Source organism: Anarrhichthys ocellatus, unplaced genomic scaffold (genome assembly GCF_004355925.1).
Source record: "Anarrhichthys ocellatus isolate YVR2014 unplaced genomic scaffold, GSC_Weel_1.0 scaffold7, whole genome shotgun sequence".
In the NCBI taxonomy this organism is placed as follows: domain Eukaryota; kingdom Metazoa; phylum Chordata; class Actinopteri; order Perciformes; family Anarhichadidae; genus Anarrhichthys; species Anarrhichthys ocellatus.
Genome location: NW_022280037.1, coordinates 1,625,173 through 1,646,776, shown reverse-complemented (window position 1 = coordinate 1,646,776; position 21,604 = coordinate 1,625,173). Strand labels below are relative to the sequence as shown.

Below are 21,604 nucleotides of genomic sequence, written 5' to 3'. Positions count from 1 at the left end.
ATGGACCAGAATCTCTCAGAGGATGCACAGATTTATTGAACAAAACATTTCAGTCGTCTGAAGTCACAGAAGGGCTGTTTAGTAGGTACACTCAAGTAATTCTCTTCAGCGGAAGAAGCTGGTCAGCCATCCCACTGCTGCTCCGGTGCCTGCCACAGCTGCAGTGGCAGCTCCTGACAGACCAGCTGCACCTACAGCACGATTTAACAGGTTTTATTTGTCAGAAAGTGGAGCTACGGAGAAACTGAGAAAGACACCCGTGTAGGATTTTGTGATACTTTAATAGGGCACATAATGCCCCTGTGATTACCATTCCAGCAATGATCCTCCCACCATTAAGATACACAAACTAGGAGAGTGTTGTTCTCAAGCTACAAGACTAAAGGAAACAGAGGAACTATTGTCATCACAGTGTATCATTCAATAGAACCAAAACATTTTATTTTGTTGATTACCTACACTAACTATCTACATACATAAGCTTTTAAATCTCTATTGTGACAATGCTACATTGCTGTTGTTTCAGGTCCAGGTTTGCCGACACTTCTGGGATCTTATTTGTTTGCACTTTGAAAAGACATTAGAAGTAACGCAGCACGTGATTCTCCTTTTATTGTTCCAGCAATGATCATCTCACCATTCTGATACATCAGTTAAAACTACCATAAACATATCTAGTCAAGATGTTTACCTGCTGCCTGCAAACTAGCCACCACACCTCCTGCTGCCACTCCTCCTCCGTTAGCAACTGCAGCACTCGACATCATTTTCGCACCAATGGAGCCTGCTGCGATCCCAGCGGAGGTGAAACCTGCGGCTCCCAGAACAATAGGAGCCCCGACCAAAGCAACTACTGCACATGGACAACAACACAACAGAGAGAAGGTTGTTGCTAATGACAGAGTGTGATTTGTTTGGCCACTTTTAGATGGATCATGCATGATACAAGTACAGCATGTGAATGGATTTTCTACATTAAGGGGTGTTAAGATCAGTTGAATAAGCAAACACAGGTGATCCATAAAGGCTGTACGGTCTTACTTGCTCCTGCTCCAATGGTAGCAGCCGTCACTGAAATACAAGAGACAGACATTTGCCATGGTTATTATAATCATTATACGTTTATTAGGAAACCATACAAGTTAAAGAATCAGTACTTTAACTGTATAATATATTAGATTAGATACTTACTAATAGGACCCATGTCTTCTCTACTGGTCTGACGATCTGCCCTGACCTTTGTTCTCCTGAGAAACGAAGCACTGTTAAAATCTGAACAAAAGAGGGCGCCAGACAGTCACTTCTACTTCCTCTATGACACAAAGGAATACATTGTATTAAACCTTAAACATAATCGAAGAACAGGAAGTGAACTATATTCAAGGATTGTGCAGAAAACTTCGTTGAATGATCCTCTAATTCTCCAACCGATGGATCACAAAAGCTTTATTGCTAATACGTTAACGTTTGCTCCCCAAACCACGCCTTAAACAGTGAGAGCAAAGAAGAAAACAATACTAAATATGAACGTACTATTTATTCTAACTTAACTAAACGATCAGCTCGCATAGGGTGCTACAGGGAATTGACTTAAAATGAAATGATTAGTCTTTTTAACTACAATCTCACTTTGACACTTTCACGACGCAGCATTTCATCAGACTAACGTTAGATGCAACAGAGACTTGATCAAATAGGCTCGTTTGACACGAACTGCGCCTCGCCTGGTTTATGTCGAACGAGCCGAATATCAGCTTGCAAGCATGACGCAGTAAAATGACATTCAACCAACCAACATAGCATCATCAGTAGCTTAAACACACATTCACGCAACTAAAGAGAACAACAAATACTTTATGTCAACATCAATAACTAGAATAAAATGAAATACAAACAAACCTTGTGCCCTTATCAGCAAGTCACCAAATCCGCTGTAGTTTGGTCAACACAGCTGCCGTTTTGTTTTTCTTCATCTATTTCCCCTGCCTTTCAAAATAAAAGCACATATTTTAAAAATGTATAAAGAAAACATGAGCTGGCATGAAAACCAACGTCATGTATTATATCTTAGTGTGACGGACAGTATGGAAGGTTATTTACACAAGGCATGTCTATCATTTGAACTTTTCTATTATTTATTATTAAAACAAAACTTACCACAGACATGAGGCTACTTTGAGGAGAAAATGTCTGTATGTTCATGTATACCAACAGCTGATTGCAATAAAAGTGGAGCATTGAATATAAAATTAAATTTTCTCCATCCTCTCATTCCTATGAAGGACTCTAACCTCTGTGAAAACACCGTGATGTAATACTGAACCCTTATCGGTGAAAGGCGGCACTGACCTGCTATATGAAAGGCATCAGTGGCACCAAAGCTTCCTCAGTTCAAAGTCCCTTTGTTATTGTGTTTAGGTGAAAACGGAAGCTCGTCTTCTCTCTACAAAAAGGTTAAGACCCTCAATATCTGAATCTGTTTAACTTGTCCGATGAACATCATTTAAACATGGCTGCAGTGACCAATTACTAATAACTGCATTTATATCAAGTCTGTATATTAAGACTGAAATATCTCAACTACTGTTGGATGGATTTCCTTTAATTGTTGTACAAATATTCATGGTCCATGGAGGATGAAGCAGATGGACTTTGGTGTTCTCCTGACTTTTCCTCTAGCGCCACTACGAGGATGACATTTCTCTTCACTTTAATAGCCACACAATCAGTCAGTGGAAGTTGTTTTCAGTACAGCATGAAAAACTATAATTATCGCCTCTGCCAACAAGTCAATTTGCAGTTTACATGCAGGTCACAGTGACATTGACCTTTGACTACCAAATTCTAATCAGTGGATCTTTGAACACAGGTGGATGTTTATGCCAAATATTAAGAAATTCCCTCCAGGCGGTCCTTAGATATCGCATTCACGACTATGGACCAGACAGACGTACGACACGAGTTGAATATATTACAATGCAAGATGCAAGGATTAGAAATGAAGAGGCTGTGAAACCGTTGGTGTATTAGGGGAAGAGTCAGTGTTATAACACCCTGCACCTTAACCCAGTACCTCCTTTCCCACAGGAAGCTCAAGATCCAATAGCATACACAGGGGTTGATGTTAATGTCCATTAATGTAGTGAAGAGCTAGACAGGACTTATGGTGTAGGAAGCACAGAAAACATTTCAGTTGTCAGAGATCACAAAAGTGCTATTTTGGCTCTTTTATTTGGCAAAATAATAAATATCATAAATTTAACTTTTTTCTTTTCTGCGGATTAAGCTGACCAGCCATCCCACCACTGCACCCACACCGGACACAGCTGCAGTGGCGGCTCCTGACAGACCAGCTGCACCTGGAGGAAGAGTACACAGGTTAAGCTGAGACAGTCTTCTCTGCTAGAACACTACATGAAACATTGGCGTTTGTGTCACCACAGTGTGGTGGTGTGATTCAATTGTAGCCTTCAAAAACACTTGATTTTGTTGAATACTGCACCAGTTATCCAAGTAAGATTAGTAGATTAGTGCTGAATTACTGCTGTTTCAGTTCCAAGTTTGCCAGAGACATTAGGAGTAGCTCAACACAGCACATGGTTACCATTGTTTATCGTTCCAGCTGTGATCATCTCAAAAACCATTTTTTTTAAAAATCAAGTAATTGTGTTTACCTGCTGCCTGCAAACCAGCAACCAGACCTCCTGCTGCCACTCCTCCTCCGTTAGCAACTGCAGCAGCCGACATCATACTAGCAGCATAGGATCCTGCTGCGATCCCGGCGGAGGTGAAACCTATGGCTCCCAGAACAACAGGAGCTCCGACCACAGCAATCACTGCACGTGAACACAGCAGTGGGACCTTTGTTGTTAATTATGGCGTGCTACTTTGTCAGGCCACTTGAAAATAGATGATGCATGACATCACGTTAACATGCATCGAAGAGTTGAACAAGTAAACACAGGCGATATAGTGTCGTACATGCTCCTGCTCCGGCTCCTACTCCAACGGCGACTGCTGTCTCTGAAACACAAGATGAAAATATTAATCACAGACATTTTTATTTGGGACAACGTATAAGAACAACAGTGATATACTCACTCGGGTCCATGTATTTCTGTGGTCTGACGAGCCTGTAGCTGTGCAGTTTCCGTTTTCTGAGAAACGAAAATTTGTAGAAATCTGAACACAAGATGGCGTCCCCGTTAACACGGATGTATAAATAGAGAGCCGCACCAGAGCACCAGACACTCACGCGTCAGCACTCAAATATTACAACTACGGCGTCATCGAATAACCGGAAGTGAAACTCATTTAATTAACAATTCCTAAAGTGTAATATAAGTTGAAAATGAACATGCACTTCCTTACAAATAACGGTTTTCGATTAAAAAAAACATGCAATTTGAACAGTTTTCGCATTTGTGAACAGCATGTGTCTTTGAGAAGACGGTTGATATAATAATTCATATTATTTTGCCCACAAATCAGCAAGCGCTAATAATATTTTTTTTTTTAACCAATATTCAACAGTCAACGTGAAGTCAAATGTGAGCCTCCGTTGTTGTTCAGCGGACCTGGTCACGTGGTAGGATCAGCGCATGCGCGCGGTGTTGCGGGCTGATGGAGTGAAGATGCCCACCGCCACCATCCCCGTGTAGCGCAGGAGACACACAGCCCGGTCGTATTTAGCGCAGACACTGTTGTCTTCCAGCAGAGCTGCATGTTGTCGTGTGACACCAGGAGGCCGATGTCTGTGGCAAATGCGAAACACACGGTCCTGAATCCGGTAAGAGGCTTATTATTATCATCATCCCTCTGATGCCATCATGGAATGATCAATAGACCATGATGTAGCTTACAATACAGCTACACTTTAGGTTATGTGCAGCAGCAGCAGCTGTCTACAAACGGCCTGCACACTGCACGTGAACTAATCCGATATATCTGACGGTCAATGCAGGCCTTTATCCCAGCGAGAGGCGTTTCAATGTAGCTCCCTGCTTCAGGTAGCATGTCGTCAGTTGCTGTCAGTGCACAGTTATCCCGTGCTTTAACGCCAACTCTCCGCCTCAGGTGGTCCCATACACAGGGCCCATACCTGGAGGGATGCACCCTGGGGAGATCATCATCATCCAGGGCACTGTGCCCCCAGATGCCGACAGGTAAGATGATGATTGAATAAGAGCAATATACAGATGAAGAGCCACCTTTATGGATATGACAAAGATTTGTTTGGTAAACCCCAAACATGTGGTACTTTAATCTGGGAAAATGTGTAAACATTGTCTAGTTCAGTGGTCTCTGATTTTTTTTTTTTAAACCATTGCACTCCTTCATAGTTAGTTTCCCCCCCCCCCCCTTTAATAATCCAGCCTCCTTGTGCGACCCTCGCTGCAGGTTCCAGGTCGACCTGTCGAGCGGCTGCAGCACCAAGCCGCGCTCCGACGTGGCCCTCCACTTCAGCCCTCGCTTCAAAGGCTCGCCCTGTGTGGTGTGCAACTCCCTGCTGCAGGAGCGCTGGGGCAAAGAGCAAACGCTCCACCAGCTGCCCTACAAGCGCGGAGCCCCCTTCGAGACCATCATCCTGGTGCACGAAGACGTCTTCAAGGCCAGTGAACGCATGCTGTTTCAGGATGAAGGCATCAAAAAAACCTATGTTAAATGTGATTCATAAAAAAAATAGAACACTAAAATGCTTGTCTTCACACATAGGTGGCAGTAAATGGCACTCACCTGCTGGAATACAAGCACAAAATCCCACTAAACAGGGTGGACACATTTTCTATTTCTGGGAAAGTCAAGGTGCACGCTATTGGCTACATCCCAAACTCAGTAAGAACACGGTCATCGTTGTTTGCTTCTATAAGTCCTCACAAGCTGGTCAGATGCGTCTCTTTTACAGACACATCTGATAAATCATTTCTTAATGTGTTGTAATGATTTCTATTTTCTCTGTCAGGCAATATATTCAGAATCAGGTGACTTGGTGAGTTTTTTTCTTTTCATCTACATAAAGTCTTTGTGCCCAAAATGTGCCCAGTGTCTTGTGATGCCATCAAAACCGGATCACTTTTCCTAAATGATTCCTTTGTTTGTGCACTGGAGACCGTATCCACTCAGCATGCAGCTCTTGAACGGTTGAAAGGAAATTCTGGTTTCTTTATTTTTGAGCTCTGGGGGAAAACACCAACATCGTAACAACAAAGTCCTGTGAGGCAAAAACTGTTAGTCCTCAGTCAGACAGGTTGTAAACAAGACCGTTACGAGGATCTAAACCACTTTATTTGGAGGTAAAACCCCGAAGCGAAAGCCCCCGAAATGTTGGTAATGTTTCACTTTCTTTTTAGCCATGATGCCACATTCCCAGATCTTAGATGTTCTATATGTGTAATTATGTTCGTCTGTGTGGCCCCTGTTATCTAAACTAACATTAATACAATTAAACAATAAAATGATGCCAAAATCAAGATACAAAAGTATTAAGAGGTTTCAGAGTCAGAGCAGCACGGATTAGTTGATTATTCGACTCATTGATCGGCAGAAAATGAACTGGCAACTATTTTGGAAATTAATTGTTATAAATGAAATATTTGCTGGTTCACGCTTTCCAAATGTGCCGATTCACTACTTTATATACTGCTGATATGATGGTCAACTGAATGTCTTTGGGTTTTGGATTGTTGCCTGGACTAATAAGGCATCTGAAGACATTACCTTGGACTATGGGATGTTATATCTGGCATTTTTTTGTCATGAAAATACTCTGCATATAATGTGTCGTATAAAATGTATCAACCGTGATACTCTCATTCCAGAGCCTCCCTTATAAAGGCAGTGTACTCAAAGGACTGAGCCCCGGACAGCACATCACAATCAAAGGACAGGTCAGCATGTACCCTCACAGGTAAAGTCATGGCTCGACATAAGTTCCCTCTGGTGACTCAACTTTTCTTAAAAAAAAATTAAAAAAAATGTACCTTTTTAATCTTCGTTTCCTCCAGTTTTACAGTGAACCTCCGCAACAGCAGTACGGAGAACATCGCTCTGCATCTGAACCCTCGCATGAAGTCTTCTGCGTTCATCAGGAACTCATACCTGAGTGAATCCTGGGGACAGGAGGAGCGGGAGCTGACCTCCTTTCCCTTCTCGTCAGGGGAGTACTTTGAGGTATGAACCGCCTACAACCTGCTGCCACTGCAATCACAAGTTGATCGTTCATTCTCAGTACGTCGTAATGATTTAACTATTCCGCAGTGTTTTGCTTTCTCAGATTCTCATCCTCTGTCAGCCTCATCAGTTCAAGCTGGCAGTGAATGGCTCACACCTGTTTGAGTTCAGACATCGGGTGCAGGACCTGAGCAGCATTGACCAGCTGGAGATCATGGGGGACCTGGAGCTCAATGATGTGAAACTTTGGTGACTTCCGGGGGGGGGGGGGGCTCGAGACTTGCATGGAAGCCAGCGTTCCAGATACTGTTGTGTTCTGGTTATCGATGCTAAATTAGCTTAGCCACAATGACCCGGAAAATGGATGCTGAAAAAAAAACGGCAAATCCTGTACTGACCTCAGGTCAGGTTAGCCTTGCAGCAACCACAGGTCACTGATTTAAGCTAGTCTAGCATTTTGGTGGGCAAGGACCATGGCCCTTCCATGGAGTGTTATGGTCCATGTTTCCAGCCCTGGCTACACGACTGATGCATGAAAGTTAGCTGTGCTGGAGCATCAGACTTGTGAGGCACCATGATTGTTTACAGCTTCAAGTTTGCCTTGGTTGAATTTCTTGTACTGTCTCTAGTGTATTTCTGCTGTGATACGCCCTTAACGCACTGTATAATTCAACTGGAAATATTGCAAATGTTAATAAGCACTTGGTTTTGTTCAAATGCCAAGATAGACCGCTAATACAAACAATTAGTTCAATTGAAGGGCTCCATGCTTTTGGAGCAAGGCCCAATGTAGACTTAATTATTATATATTTAAACATTTCTAATTTGCTTTTCTTTTAATCTAATAGGACTTGCCCACATGTCTTAGTTTTATTCTTTATTTTTTAATTTAATCTGCTTTAAAAGGTCAGGATCCCTGAACATACGAGAGCGTCCCGTGCACTTGACATTTAAATCAATTTAACATAATGGTGCAGCTGAACTCAAGCACAGTGCAATACAGGGTCAGTTTCAAATGTAACCTAGTGAATGACATGTTGCAAGCTGTAGACTATAGTAGAATCTGCATCTGTGACCATATCTCGTCTTAAGGAAAATAAAATCTGGGATATTTCTTTTCCAATGTCTGTTTTTTTGCATTGTCTGTTGTAATTGTTGTAAAATATGTATGAAAAAACTATGTATCATAAATGATTTAATAACAAATAAATGTGTTATCATTCCACTGTTTTACACGTGTAGATGGTTTGAGTTAAACCTGCATTCATTTATATTATCGACCACAAAACAGGCCGTAAACACGACACTAAGATATTTCCACATTGACCGTGATGGAGGGAACCTGTGAGCAAAAAAGTGGCTTTTTGTACACATCAGACACAAAGCAACACGAGCATTCAGTGTCTACCAGATGAATGTACGCCTGATATTCACTCTCCTTAAGCTAAATGCTTCACTTTCTGCTCAAGCTAACTTTAAAAAACATCTGGTGCCGGGCGGCAAAACATGTTTTTGTTTACCAGTTTTTTGAATGAAAACAGCTGCCTGCTACATCTGGAAACAAGGTTGGTAGGAGCAGACAGGATTAACCAAAAACTAAAGTTACATACTGGGAAAAATCCAAAACAATGCTGTGTAGAGCGAAGGGGAACAACACGCAAGTTCCTCACTATAACAACCCATTCACATTACAAGTAGTCATCTGTTTAATACAGGATTGTTGCAGCTTAACGTTACATAAGTCAGAGTAGGTGTCTGCACTTCACGACTAATGCCTGATGTTTTCATGTAGTTTAATGATCAGAACTACACTTTCCCCTGCAGTACTCCTACACCACCACAAGGTGGTAGAAGATAATTTACTGCCTTTTACTAGCCAGACACCTTCACCAACAACTGCTCATCAGTTAACTCTTAATCTTTTTTCTTTGAGGCACCTGCAATAACCTTTAATAGATATTACTGTGAACTCAGAAATGTTTTAGTCGGTACATCTCTTACCAGGAATTCTGTCAGGATGAATGGGAAGTCTCAGCTTTGTTTGAACAGCCATAAATGTTCAGCAACTTTCATTGGACTTGCTTGTTTGTTTAATTCTGACTCCTAATGACGACAGGCATTCATCACAGGGTGAACTTTAAAGGAAGCGTTATCGCTACATGACTCACATTACACCTTATTAATGCAATCTTATCTGATAAAAGTTGATGTTTTATTAATATCCACAAGAAATATAATAATTTGTAAGATTTGTAATAATCGTGGTACAGTACAACAGTCTCTTGGTTTTTTTTTTTTTTACATAGAAAAAGCAGGATGATATGAAACATGATGACATCAACCATTGCACTGCTGAGAATGTCTAAGAAAAAAAGGCAAAAGATACCGTCCAATCAGCAACAGGCAAAACGGCTAAAGTTTGTTTTACAAAATAACCCGTCAGACCTGCGATCCATCGACAGAAATTCAGCATTCTGACCAAAAATGTCATGTACTGTCTAAACAGTTAGTTGTAGCCTGACATGGCTCACAGACATATGCCACTTTGAGAAAGAAACTCCTCTGTGTCCAGTTTGCAGGAGGTAATGGAATATGCTTCCCTTTAAGTAAAAAAAAAGAAAAAGAAAGGAGAAGAGAAGCATATGTCGGAGCTGTCACACAGGCCACCAGCCTAGAAAACATCTCTCCCTGCTCCAACGGAGAGGTCTGGCAAGACATTGGCTGAGGACAACTGGTCTTCACTTCGGTTCAGTTCAATTCCATTCAGTTTCTAGCAGCTGATTCAAACCACAGCCTCTTTCAGTTCTCAAGTCCTGCTGAGGAGAGAAAGGAAAGCTGATTCAGGGGGAGAGCGAGCCGGTCCAAACGTGGCAGTTCCATGGGCTAGACATGTTTCTAGAGGGAAGGGGGGGGGGGGTATATCCCATTGTCAGACAGAGCTGAGCTTTACCAATCCTCTGACAGAGTCCTCGTGTAGTGAGTCCTGGCTGGCTGGGTTGTAGAAGCCGGCCTGTATAGTGTGGCTGTGACCCAGCGGGCTGCCGCAGGGAAGCATACCTGGCGGCGAGGGCATTTCCTCTGGGGTGAGAAAGTGGTGGTGGGCCATCGGCTCTTGGAGGGGATGGCTGTGGTTGTGTGTGTGGCATTGTCCGTGGATTGGCAGCATTTCTGTGGCCTCGTGGCAGCTGAGGCTGGGGGTGGACGTCGGAGGGGTGGGCTGGCCGAGGGAGGTGCGTCCGGGTACAGAGCATCCGTTTTCAGGGGAGGCCGTCAGGACGACTGGCTCGCTGCTCTGCTGCTGGAGGAGAGGTGTGGTGGCGGCCTGCAAAACGAATTTGGTGCTCTGAATGCACTGGTCTTGGTCACACTGAGGGAATGCAGCGGGAAGCAGGAGAAAGAAGGATACAGGACGGGGATGTGAAAGTCAGGGAGATAGATGTGATAAAGGACAGAAATAGAAAACAAATAACAGAGAGGCAGTGTTAAAAATGAAGATGGACGAGGAGAGAAGAAACGACACATGGGATCAAGGAACAGAGTATGTGGGAAGACAACAGAGGAGGGGGTCGGTGATTGGATAAGGGAGAGAAAGAGAACGAGACGTTAGTACCCGTGTTAGAACCTGCACCAGTTCGTGCATCAGCCCCGGTGGATAAAAACAGAGCTCAGGTCAGAAGACAAGAGTTGAAAAGCCACTATTAAGTCACAGCCTCATGACCTATTGATCTCTATTGTCTTGCATTAGATTGGAAATCACACGTCTAAAACCAGAGCAGAGTAACTGGGTCAGGGTTAGTCATCGATACCACACATTAGCTACAGGGAGATTAGCTTTAACCCTATTGGCCCCTTATCACCATGAATAGTATTGACCAGTTACAGAGGAAAGTTGTGCAGGAGTTAAAAAGCCAAACAAATAAATAAGTACTCTGATGACTCCTTCCATCGCACACACCACTCCCAAAGAAAATTTAAAAAAATCGTCCCGAACAGAAGTTGAGCTACAGGAGAAGAGATGATTCTAAGAATTATCAATCTCATCAGCTTTATGAGCTTGGCCTCACTCCAGTTGGTTGAGAAGACTAATTAGAGCGAGGGTCATTGGACTGAAATGACACAGAGCTACGTCATCAGCGGTGTGTTGGACATGAAGTAAAAAAGGGATCCAGCGCTCTGTCCCACTCATGTTTTATAGAACAGTCATCTAGTCTGAGTCAGCGCTATCCATCCCCCACGGCGCGCGCACACACACACACACACACACCCACACCCACACACACACACACCTTGGATAACAGACAGCATGTGAAGCAAATGTTTTGGTTGGCTTTCACACATAGCAGTGATGACACAACAAGGATAAGAGAGCTTTTTTTTAATCCTATATTTGTATTTTATTCCTGGATTTCATCACTAAACTGTGTACAGTAGTCAACATGCCACCGCAGGATTATGTCATTCTAGTGGTGGAGAGTCATTTTAATGTTTCTCACATGTTACAGGCCAAATTATTAATTGACAATCAAAATAATGATTGGCTGCAGTCATACCGTGTTCATATAAAATGAAAAACAAATGTCCCAAAGCTGGCACCATCTATTTTCCATCTTAACACAGGTTTTGAGGTGAGATGGTTAAAGAACACACCGCTGTCTGCTGTAATTGATAATAACTTGCACTACATTTACCTTTAATAAACTGACAGTAACTCGTCACTCAATGTGGAACCATGAACAAGGAAACGGTGGATGATCAAGTTGCACTCTGTGTGTGTGTTATACTAAAATAGCTCACAGCTCACAAAAGGAAAAGGACAGAGGAAGAAGGAAAGGAGGAAGACGAGGCCAAAGCAAATAGTGCACTTATAACAAGACATCATTTCTCACTTCAGAATTGTTCTTGATCTTTGTAATTCGGGTCAACTGACCCTTTAACTGGGGGCTGAGATGACTGCTGTCAATCAAGCTGCCCCCCCCCCCCAAAAACCCAGACGGAGGTTTTATGTTATCAAGGTTACACTGTTACCATGGCAACCGCTTGCAAGGCTTCTTCATCCCAGGATGCATCACAGACTAAACTACCTCACGGAGAAACAGGGCCGTCATTGCCCACCTCACCACCTCAATGCATTAACTGGCTACATACTGTAGAAACACAGTGTCAGTGTGTGACGGGCACAAGCCAACAATATAAGTGGAGATACAAACGTCTGCTGGGCCTTGGGGGCTGTTAAGTCAGTGCTTATTAATTTCTATATAACAAAAGAGAGAAATACCAAAAGTCTACTGTATTCCTTCTCCGTCATCTTTAAGCACAGAAGTGTTGATCCGTGCACAACTTGTTCTACGACATCAAGAGATTCCAAGACGTCACGTGGCCGACCGACGGCACCGATGAGTGAAACCCAACATTAAAAGCTAAAACAACAGTAATACATTTAAAAATATGAATTAAATACATTCACTTCTCTGCTGCCCCTTTATATCTCTTTCACTCACACACACTTCATGTACATTTACAGACTTTGTCCAAATAGCACCCACCTACACTCCTCTGTAAATTAAAGTGACGGGATGCTTTAACTAAATTAAGCAGCAGCCTCTCTAAAAACCGACTTGATGTTACAACACAATGTGGACAGTGTGGTCCAGCTCCCATTTTGAAAGGAAAAAGATTTTTATAGCGATGAAGCGAGTTGCACCGGTAGGCGTAGGGAGATGATGAGAATGCTCAAAAATAGTCCCTCCTGTGTTACCGATGCGGCATGTAACCGAGTCTAACAGATGGAGAGTAAGCACACAGCTGACTCTGTTTCAGTGTGCACATAAATGGCCAGCAGCCGGCACAATAGGACAACTCTCTGCTAATCAGGACCGCTACAGAAAACAGATATTTCTGAATGTGCTAACGTAAGGGAAAATGACAAGTAGTCCACACATTCAGGACCTGGAGACAGATGACGTTCATGTTCCACGTCTCAATGAGAACTGACAGGATGAGGTCGAGCGTGGACGAGAACAACGAGGCGACTGTGGTGCAGAGGGAAGGCACCAGTGAGAGACGTTTTAGTAGCCGTGTGTGAATAGGCCTTAAATCGAGCATGTCATGTGTGAGGTTAACGGCTAAAGTGAACAACAGCGGACTTGTTGCTTCTAGTCAGGCACCAGAGGGACACCGGTCAGTGGGGTTATTCTAAAGTCTTGGCTATTCTCTCCAAGACTTTAAGAGACATGTCATCTGTTTACCGACTGTGGTGTATAGATTGCATTTTATATCATCTCTCTCCGATTCCTGCTCGTTGTCTTTTTTCGGGCCAACTGCAAGACTTGGATTATCAGTATGAGTCAGTATTCTGACTGATAAACTGTGAGACAGCAGGAATCATAGAAATCAGGGAAAGTGAAATTCTACAGTGCGATGCAACCTCAGCACAGACGGCCACACTCAGAGGACCCCTCCTCGCTATCGCTGACCTCATTTACAGACGACGTGGAGCGACGCATGCACCATTGAAAACATCACTGACTCGCTCTTTGATATTCTGAGCGATTTCATCCGTTTCAATCTGGTTGGATGAGAAACACTCCACGGTCTGGATGGACAGAGAAAAAGGTGGGCCAAACAATACCTACCGCCTGTAATTATTTCTCCATTTAGTAGCTTTTCATTGTTAGTGTTGTTAGTCCAGTTACTGACTGACCTCTTCATTACAACAGTTTGTTTGGCTGCACTTGTAAACAGAACTTCTGCTGCATCTGACAAGAGCAGCTGTCATGAGAGTCAGGTCAGTGTCTTACCATGTGGCTCAGCTGAGACTGGGTGGCCTCGTACATAGTGATGCCATTGGTTGGTGGTGCCAGCTGTGGCGCGTCTGATTGGATGAAGCCCCTTCTGTCAATGAGGCTAGTCGGAGAGAAACAAAGAGGGAAGAAAAGCATTGTTTTGAGCAGTCATTCACAAATATGAACAAAGCGAATGGCATTACACAGTCACAGATTTCACACAGTAGAGCAGTGCAACCATTTGATTCTTTGGAGCACTGAAAGCCTTAAAACACAGATGTACATATGAAATGGTCTGACTGCAGTCACTGAGTGCAACAGCAGGCTGATACTGTATCTACAGCCAGGTTGACTCAAGGTAAAGTGGGATTAGCAGAGTGCAAATGACCTCGTGTGTCAGCGGTACTACACTGTTCAGAGAGACAACAGCGTGTCAGTGGATGTGTGATACGATTGTGTACAAGCCTCAACATTTTAGTCTGAAAACTCTAATCTTCCACTCACACACAAACGTATACAATCACAACTTGGTAATAAATCACAGCGGTCCTGCAGTGAATCATAGTTTCTGTCCCATCGTTAATGCAGAACTGACACAGCTGGTTAGACCATGACCTGCTGAACCTTTGGTATGCGTATATATCCACGTGTGTGGTCACGGGCCAGATGTATGTGATAATGGCTGTTTATTAGCCAGATACAGGTTGATCTGACGCAGTACACACACACAGCCTGTTGAGGTGTTAAACAGTGCGAGCAGGGTAATCATTTAACAAAGTGAGTCGACAGCGTGTTCCAGTGGGACTGAGCTGGATTCAGGTGGAAATGGTTTGCTAGAATCACAGAGACAGACTCCGGGAACCTACAGCAGGCGGCTTGTGTTGCTGGTAATGAATAGCGGAACGTGTGTAGGCTGATGCATAAGAAGGTGCGAGTCAAGGTCTCAGCAGGTAATCAAATGCAGGAAGCTTTTGTCTCTGTGTGTGAGGAGCAGCGTTGCTTGCATAGTCCGACGCTGAGGTGAAACATTCCTTTCTTACCGGTGGACACAGCTGTGCAGTGCGCCAGCCCACCCCCACCCCCACACCCACCCACACCCACACACACACACACACCCACACACACACACACACACACACACACACACACGGCTTGTGATGCCCAGAGCACAGCGCAGCCAGATACACTGACAGAATGATACCAGAAGCCTCCATCGCTGCTCTTCTTATACTGTGTGAGTGTATGTGCCGCTATGTATGTATTTAGTACGTTGAGAAGATACTGTATGCATGTGTTGAACTACAGACTGTGTGCTCTTAAATGAGTGCAAAGGCAAAGATGGTTGTGACCTCTTCACGGCGTCATTTTGAGTGTTGTATCTACAAAGCGGGTACGGTGGCCAGTAAAGATAAGAGCAGATAGGATGCATCTCTGTCGAGTGAGTGAGCACGAACACATTATGAACCGTGATGACAGACAGGAAAGAGCAGTTTCAGTCGCAGGAATCAAGAACTGCAGCTTCACGGATGAGTAATGAGAATTGTTTGGCAAAAAGTGAAAAGTGAAAGAAGCTGGGAGGGAATGTGCAATGTGTACTGACATCTACAGTCACATGGACATGAGAACGTAGCTGTGACAGTTGGCCTAGATTCTTGTTAAATCACATCAGCAGCAAAAGTGTGATCTTGGATTTGGTTAAAACGGGCTTGAAATCCTTTCCACTATTGCTGTATCTCAGGAGCTATGTATCGAGAAACAGCTGCGGGCGGACTGCTTTCAAAGCAGCTCTTCACATCAAAAGGAGTCTTGACTAACAGCTCGAGTTTAGCCTTTGGACAAAACTCAACATTACAATGGGGGGGGGGGGGGGGGTAATAACAGGTGCTGTGACTTTTTACTGGGTTTTCTCAGAGCAGTGAATGATCGGGCTTACATGTCATCATGTGGGCATCTAAGAATTAATAAATCACCACGTAAAAATACACACATGTCATACCTTGGTGGCAGGGGTCCACACAGTGCTGCACAGCAGTTGGTGAATATATTGCCATGGCTGTAGGGGTTATAGTTGTCCTTCCCTCTTTTAGAAGACCATGAACCTTTTATCTGGAAGAGACCATGCAACAGATAAATTACCTGAAGTGTCACCGCTAGAAAAACCATGACTCGGTGCAACATAGAGATAATGTTTGAGTGTTGTGTCTAAAATGAAATATGTTTATGGCACGAACGGGGATCGAACCCATGACACAATAACCGATACATTTTCCTGTTAATATGGATGTTAAATGTTCGGTTCGGTTTCTTTTCAGCACGCGTGTTGTGATGTGTGAATGTCTATTTCATACTCACATCTTCATTGGTGGTCTGGTTGGAGCTGATCAGGTAGGTATGGAAGCCGGAGAGGCCCACTATGGACCAGACCGAAAAGAAACACACCACCACCTCCAGCACAGTGACACAATTGCATCAAGGAATAATTGTTTCAATAGACGTGAGAATGAATGAATAAAAGCTATGGCAGAAAGACAATAATGTGAAAGCCCAGACACACAAAGACAGACACATGATGGACCCATATGGAGACAGCATGGACCACATATCCACGAGTTCTAACAGCCAGGCTACTGACCTACAGCCTCAGGGCTGTCCTCTTGCCAATAGTTCCTAGTTACCAGTTCATCTGGCTGGGACTGCAGGACGCTGCTAATTCTCTCTGCTCCACATAAAACAGACACTGATGAATCCTGCCTTTACAGGGGGGGAAACAACACAGCGGCCCTTGACTATATCTTAGGATACTGCCTCTAATAAGATAAGCCCCAGACACTAAGTCCCTGTAGGCATATTGGTAAGTCAGTAGAACATTACATACTCAAAGACCACGAGTCTGTGGGTATTTAGTTGATTTTTACAGACAATCTACCCTTTTCTCTTTCTTAATCCCTCTCGTCTTTTTCTCTCTTCCTCCTTAGCGAGGACAAAACATGTCATCATTCACCAAGTACAAAGGACTGCTGCGATACTATCGGCAGCAGTCCCCCTTTATTTAAAGTCCTGTAGGACACAGACCATTATCAGCTCGGCTTGGCACACATTTCTCTGCCAGAGAAACAGTTATCTCACTCAGAACATAGGGGGGAGGAGGGGAGGGAGAGAGCAATACAGATTCTCCAAACAGGCCTATTGATTTTGTTTATTAGAAGATCCTTGTTCAGATTTTTGTATTGAATTGATATATTGAAAGCAAAGTAACTGTCCCTCTCTATTGTGTTGGGGAGGTGACTGCTTCCAACCGTTACTGCCTGGATTTACAGTTACACACTGAGGTCAAATGATGTGAAACTTTAACTTTACAGCAATGTCAAAACACAACGTTTGACTCACCACAGTCCTCATGATTATCACTGATGTTGTGCTGAGACAATAAGCTGACTTTCAGGGTACTTGTAACAGCTGTAGCTTAAGACGTCTCTCACACACTCGGCATCTAGCACGCAGACCGACATGACAGCGCTCAGAGGGTCGGCGGTTCAATCCCCGGCTCTGTTAGTCGCATGTCGATGTGTCCTTGAGCAAGACACTAAACCCCAAAAATTGCTCCCGTAGTTCTACGGTGTAGAAATGTGATAGACTCTGAATTGTAAGTCGCTTTGGATAAAAGCGTCTGCTAAATGACTGTAATGTAGAGTGACGCTAGAGCAGAGGAGCTCAGAGACTGACTGAATCAATCAACAGAGACGGGGAGAGGAGCTGCCGTGCGCGATGAGTTACCCTGATGGAACGACACTAATCAGACGCACTCCAGTTAGTATTATAACTCTAAGGAGTGATCGATGTGAATGCAAGGGCATGTTATGCGAGTAATTCTGAACTACAGAATGACCTGTATGGCTATGACTATGGATGGAGAAGTATACAAAGAAAGACAGACAATCACACATAATGGACACCTATTGCACAATAAATGACAAAAGGTCTATTTCAGTGAAAGGATATCTGCCAGGACTGTCTTTAAGTGCGTTGAGGAACCCGCTTTGATGAGAGCCTGTGAACAGAGAAAGACCAGTTTCCATTAGAACATTATACAATTGTGTTCGCCATTACACACACACACACACAATGGTGCATATCAGCATTAAACAACACCCATTGAATGTAGGAACTTGTATCAGATATTGGGTACTGCTACAGACTTGACATTAACTGTAATTAATATATATATATATATATATATATATATATTAATAATACACATATGATATCTTGTAAATAATCTGAAATATTACGATATCATCGTGAATTATTTTGGCCACATGTAGTTAAGTGTAGTAATCTTGTAGTGAAGATGAGATATTGTGACAGTTCTAATGTTCATACATAGAGAACAATCACAGAATGTATTATTCTATACTGTGTACTGCCTGTTATAGTGTCAACTGTCCATCATCTCAAACTATTTATGAATTTGTATATATTATATTATCTCCTACCTACTGACTGCACATGGTGCAGGAGGAGAGGGAGAGACCCGGCGCCATTGTTGGCAGAAGAGCCAATTAGTCTGAGCAGCATGCATGGAAGTGAATGACAATATAAATAGATTAAGTGTCTGATTAAGTTAGTTGTTCCAAATGTTTTTAAGGCTTGTTTTTAAGGTTGTTCTGTCGAGGCTTATTTTGGACTTCCAGGCATTACAAATTGTAAGCTTTTTGTCCTCTTCACTCCCGCTGAAGAACTTCCACACCGACGGCGTGTGTGTGCCGCCGCTGTGTTTGATTTCCATGGTGCTTGTGCAACATCAAAATAGTTGTGCATCATGAAATATAAGATCAGCAGGTCACTGGTCATGGCCGATCAGCTCATATGTTAGCGCTGGAGGACTGCAACTACCTTTGGCTTGAAGCACCGACAAGCAGATCTTAGCACAACTGTACTGTATGTCTTCTGCACGCTTACAACATGAACAGGGTATTGAGACGCATGCACGCACGCACACGCACACACACACACACACACACACACACACACACTGATGGGGAGCCCATGGTCCACTGCCTGCTCCCAGCTGGAAAGATGGTAACAAGCCAGAATGCTGCAGCTTTTCACAACGCCCACTTACACCCTGCTCGCTCGAGACACACCAAGAGCACAGCCAGGAGTGTGTGTGTGTGTGTGTATATCTGTACCATGCCTGAGCACATGTCCTTTCCCCCCCCCCTCCCTCAGCTACTTACGTAAAATGATGTGTGTGATGACAAAGGAGAAGATGAAGACGGTGAGGAAGGAGAGCGAGAGGATGAACATGTAGAAGAAACGGTAGTTCCTCCTTCCCACGCAGTTCCCCACCCAGGGACAGTGGTGGTCAAAGCGCTCTGCATGGACAGAGAGAGAGAGACACACAGATGGAGGGAAAGTATTTTGGATACAAGAAGTCACACAAGTCTATCCTTTTATCCCCACCACGCTGCTGCTGCAGTGATATTCCTCATCATGTTCACCCTGCCAAAACCTGGTTATGCACACATGGCTTCTCCAGAAGATATCTATGACTCTTCAACGCTCAATTACAAGACATTTAAAAAAAACAAAAATAAGCAGGTTACTTCAGTGCATGCCAACACAAAGTAGGAGCCCGGAGCCCTAGGACATCAGGGGAAGTGTCCCTCTGGGTCTTGGCATAACAATATACACATTTCTCACATAGCTGGCTATTTATAAAAAAAAACAGTAAATAAAAGTTACAGGCCCAACATGACTGTGTATGGCTGAAACACTTCCCCTGACACTGGGTCTGTGGAGGGTTGAGATGCCGAAAGAGGCACTTTGCTGGATATAACATACAATTTAGGAATATGTCAAGCTGTTTGAGGACAGTGTTGTCCAGGCCGCCGGGTTCCTCCCGCAGAGATCCTGCCTATAGGAACGACTGGGGTTGTCCAGTTTGTTAACACTGCCCGTCAGCCACCTTGGTACGGAGTATGCATCTCAACAAAGTGTTATTGTGGAGCCTCTTTCATCTGAATATCGGTGTTGTTTCAGGGAATTAAATGTCTGGAATTCAGAAATACTCGCATCTGAATGCAGTCTGATGATTACTTCATGAATGTGAAATGCTTTCAGATGAAAATGAGTAAGTGGTATTGTAATTAAAGAAACTGTACCCCAGCATACTTATCCCTTTAACTGATTGCAAGAGCAGTTATTGTTAGCGTGATTATTCAATCAGTCCTAGCTCCGCCCTCCTACCTCTGAGGGTGGACTGCCAGCTGTGCATGGTGGTAGTTACTGAACTTATTAAATCAGAGCCATTATTTGTTTAGTGAAGTGAGATGACCTGCTTTTGTCGTCACAAATCAATGTCTAGTTAAAGTGTGTCTGGGACATTCAGCTCAGTCTCTAGTCAGACGAGATGAAAGGGGACAAGCACTACGACTCAAATATAGCGACCGTTATCCGCCTATATTCAGTAAAAGATGCGATCAGGACATAACAGATTTCTGTTACGAAGGTTCAGATTAACTTTAGAGCTAAAGATCAGAACGAGGTAGAGGTATTAGAAACAGCTGCTAATAGAGACCAGGCGTGGCAGCTGATCGCTCAGTAGCATCGTTCCTTCGATGGTCGCTTTAAAGTAAAACCAAGAGCTCACAACAACAACTCTGACAGTTTCATGATGATCTAATATATTCTGATTTATGTGCCAATATTCTTTGATGTATTTTTTTGTTTGCAACGTTCCTCTTCCCCAAGAGTGTCATTAAATCTCAGTCTAATGTTGTCTAATTAAGCAAATTAGAGGATGGAAAGCAGCAGAAGACCTAAAACCGCTCTTATAATCCCGACCCTCTGTCCACACATCAATATTTATCAACATTTAGGATTACAAATGTCTGAAAATCTCCATTAAAATAGCAAACTTATTACATAAAAAAGCAATACTAGGTCTTATGGCCCATTTAATTGTAAAAGTTAGTTTCTAGCTGCATATGATGTAAATACAGCCTAAGCAAATAACAACATTGAATTCCCACAAATTCCCTCTAAATTCTCCGTGGAAAGTTTCCACCTTGAGAATTCCCAGAACTTTGCAACCCTATTAACATTACAACTGATAATAAAACACCAACAGTGACACCATGTCATACTGTATCTGCGTAGTATATATATAGTGAAGAAAGAAATAATAAAACGAGTACAGAGGGAAAAGCAAAGTGATCCGTGTGTGTGTCACAATTCTGCTCTCTCATAAGCTTCTTCCATCCCTCCCACGGCGATAACCCTCTTAAAAAGGAAGTGACTCGACTACATTCCTGTCCTGTACTTCCACGGGGGACGCCCTCTCCATTCTGCCTGCTAACTTATTTAAGAGTGTGTTAGCTCCCATGGCGTTTACAGCACCAAAGGTAGACACACAGAGAGAGACAGGGGAAGCACTCGTATCACTTTCTTTTTTTAATGCCAACGCGATCCGTATTTTCCAGTGCCGATCCAATTTGTTACTAAATTGGATCATTACTGAAAAAAACATGCTTGGGTTATTGAAAAAATATTGAACATTCCTTTGAGAAAACTCATCATTCTCTGTGCCACTATTCATACAGTTTCTCTCTGAACTGACTGATTCACTTTGGGATCTGGAGCCACGTTGG

At 43.3% G+C, this 21,604-nt stretch overlaps 4 protein-coding genes across 7 annotated transcripts in view; 1 reads left to right on the top strand and 3 right to left on the bottom strand.

Moving 5' to 3' along the window:
- Window positions 1-13: 13 nt before the first annotated feature.
- Window positions 14-3,091, bottom strand: LOC116383315 (interferon alpha-inducible protein 27-like protein 2A). Of its 2 annotated transcripts, none has more exons than XM_031847046.1 (5): window positions 1,900-3,091; window positions 1,192-1,272; window positions 1,042-1,071; window positions 692-853; window positions 14-191 (listed from the first exon to the last, which is right to left on the bottom strand). In XM_031847046.1, the coding sequence occupies exons 2-5, from the start codon at window positions 1,202-1,204 to the stop codon at window positions 106-108; spliced, it is 291 nt and encodes a 96-aa protein (XP_031702906.1). In that variant the 5' UTR covers window positions 1,205-1,272; window positions 1,900-3,091; the 3' UTR covers window positions 14-105. The 2 variants fall into 2 exon arrangements, with proteins under 2 accessions (XP_031702906.1, XP_031702905.1); XM_031847045.1 differs by having other exon boundaries at window positions 1,192-1,247.
- Window positions 3,092-3,193: 102 nt separating this feature from the next.
- LOC116383314 (interferon alpha-inducible protein 27-like protein 2A) lies at window positions 3,194-4,458 on the bottom strand. Its single transcript, XM_031847043.1, has 4 exons — window positions 4,102-4,458; window positions 3,982-4,023; window positions 3,675-3,836; window positions 3,194-3,359 (listed from the first exon to the last, which is right to left on the bottom strand). Exons 1-4 carry the CDS (start codon window positions 4,109-4,111, stop codon window positions 3,259-3,261), a joined length of 315 nt encoding a protein of 104 aa, XP_031702903.1. The 5' UTR covers window positions 4,112-4,458; the 3' UTR covers window positions 3,194-3,258.
- Window positions 4,459-4,595: 137 nt separating this feature from the next.
- Window positions 4,596-8,401, top strand: LOC116383313 (galectin-8-like). Of its 2 annotated transcripts, none has more exons than XM_031847041.1 (8): window positions 4,596-4,789; window positions 5,077-5,165; window positions 5,401-5,611; window positions 5,716-5,835; window positions 5,963-5,989; window positions 6,819-6,907; window positions 7,005-7,170; window positions 7,274-8,401. In XM_031847041.1, the coding sequence occupies exons 1-8, from the start codon at window positions 4,724-4,726 to the stop codon at window positions 7,421-7,423; spliced, it is 918 nt and encodes a 305-aa protein (XP_031702901.1). In that variant the 5' UTR covers window positions 4,596-4,723; the 3' UTR covers window positions 7,424-8,401. The 2 variants fall into 2 exon arrangements, with proteins under 2 accessions (XP_031702901.1, XP_031702902.1); XM_031847042.1 differs by having other exon boundaries at window positions 7,258-7,430.
- Window positions 8,402-9,365: 964 nt separating this feature from the next.
- Window positions 9,366-21,604, bottom strand: part of zdhhc14 (zDHHC palmitoyltransferase 14) — a 33,948-nt gene continuing 21,709 nt past the window's right edge. Inside the window, exons 3-8 of one of the 2 annotated variants that reach the window (XM_031847039.1) lie at window positions 19,190-19,327; window positions 17,952-18,000; window positions 16,305-16,407; window positions 15,949-16,058; window positions 13,968-14,073; window positions 9,366-10,537 (exon numbers count right to left, since the gene is read on the bottom strand). In XM_031847039.1, coding sequence (XP_031702899.1) covers window positions 10,100-10,537; window positions 13,968-14,073; window positions 15,949-16,058; window positions 16,305-16,407; window positions 17,952-18,000; window positions 19,190-19,327 — 944 coding nt within the window. In that variant the 3' untranslated portion in view covers window positions 9,366-10,099. The remainder of the gene's footprint in view (window positions 10,538-13,967; window positions 14,074-15,948; window positions 16,059-16,304; window positions 16,408-17,951; window positions 18,001-19,189; window positions 19,328-21,604) is intronic. The other variant, XM_031847040.1, reaches the window with a different exon arrangement.

Coding starts and splice junctions, on each gene's coding strand:
- LOC116383315 (XM_031847046.1), bottom strand. Junction 854..1,041: donor TACCATTGGAGCAGGAGCAA/GTAAGACCGTAC, acceptor GTCCATGTGCAG/TAGTTGCTTTGGTCGGGGCT. Junction 192..691: donor GGCTAGTTTGCAGGCAGCAG/GTAAACATCTTG, acceptor ATCGTGCTGTAG/GTGCAGCTGGTCTGTCAGGA.
- LOC116383314 (XM_031847043.1), bottom strand. Junction 3,837..3,981: donor AGGAGCCGGAGCAGGAGCAT/GTACGACACTAT, acceptor GTTCACGTGCAG/TGATTGCTGTGGTCGGAGCT. Junction 3,360..3,674: donor TGCTGGTTTGCAGGCAGCAG/GTAAACACAATT, acceptor CTCTTCCTCCAG/GTGCAGCTGGTCTGTCAGGA.
- LOC116383313 (XM_031847041.1), top strand. CDS start 4,724: ATGTTGTCGTGTGACACCAGGAGGCCGATGTCTGTGGCAAATGCGAAA. Junction 4,790..5,076: donor AACACACGGTCCTGAATCCG/GTAAGAGGCTTA, acceptor TCTCCGCCTCAG/GTGGTCCCATACACAGGGCC. Junction 5,836..5,962: donor TTGGCTACATCCCAAACTCA/GTAAGAACACGG, acceptor TTTCTCTGTCAG/GCAATATATTCAGAATCAGG.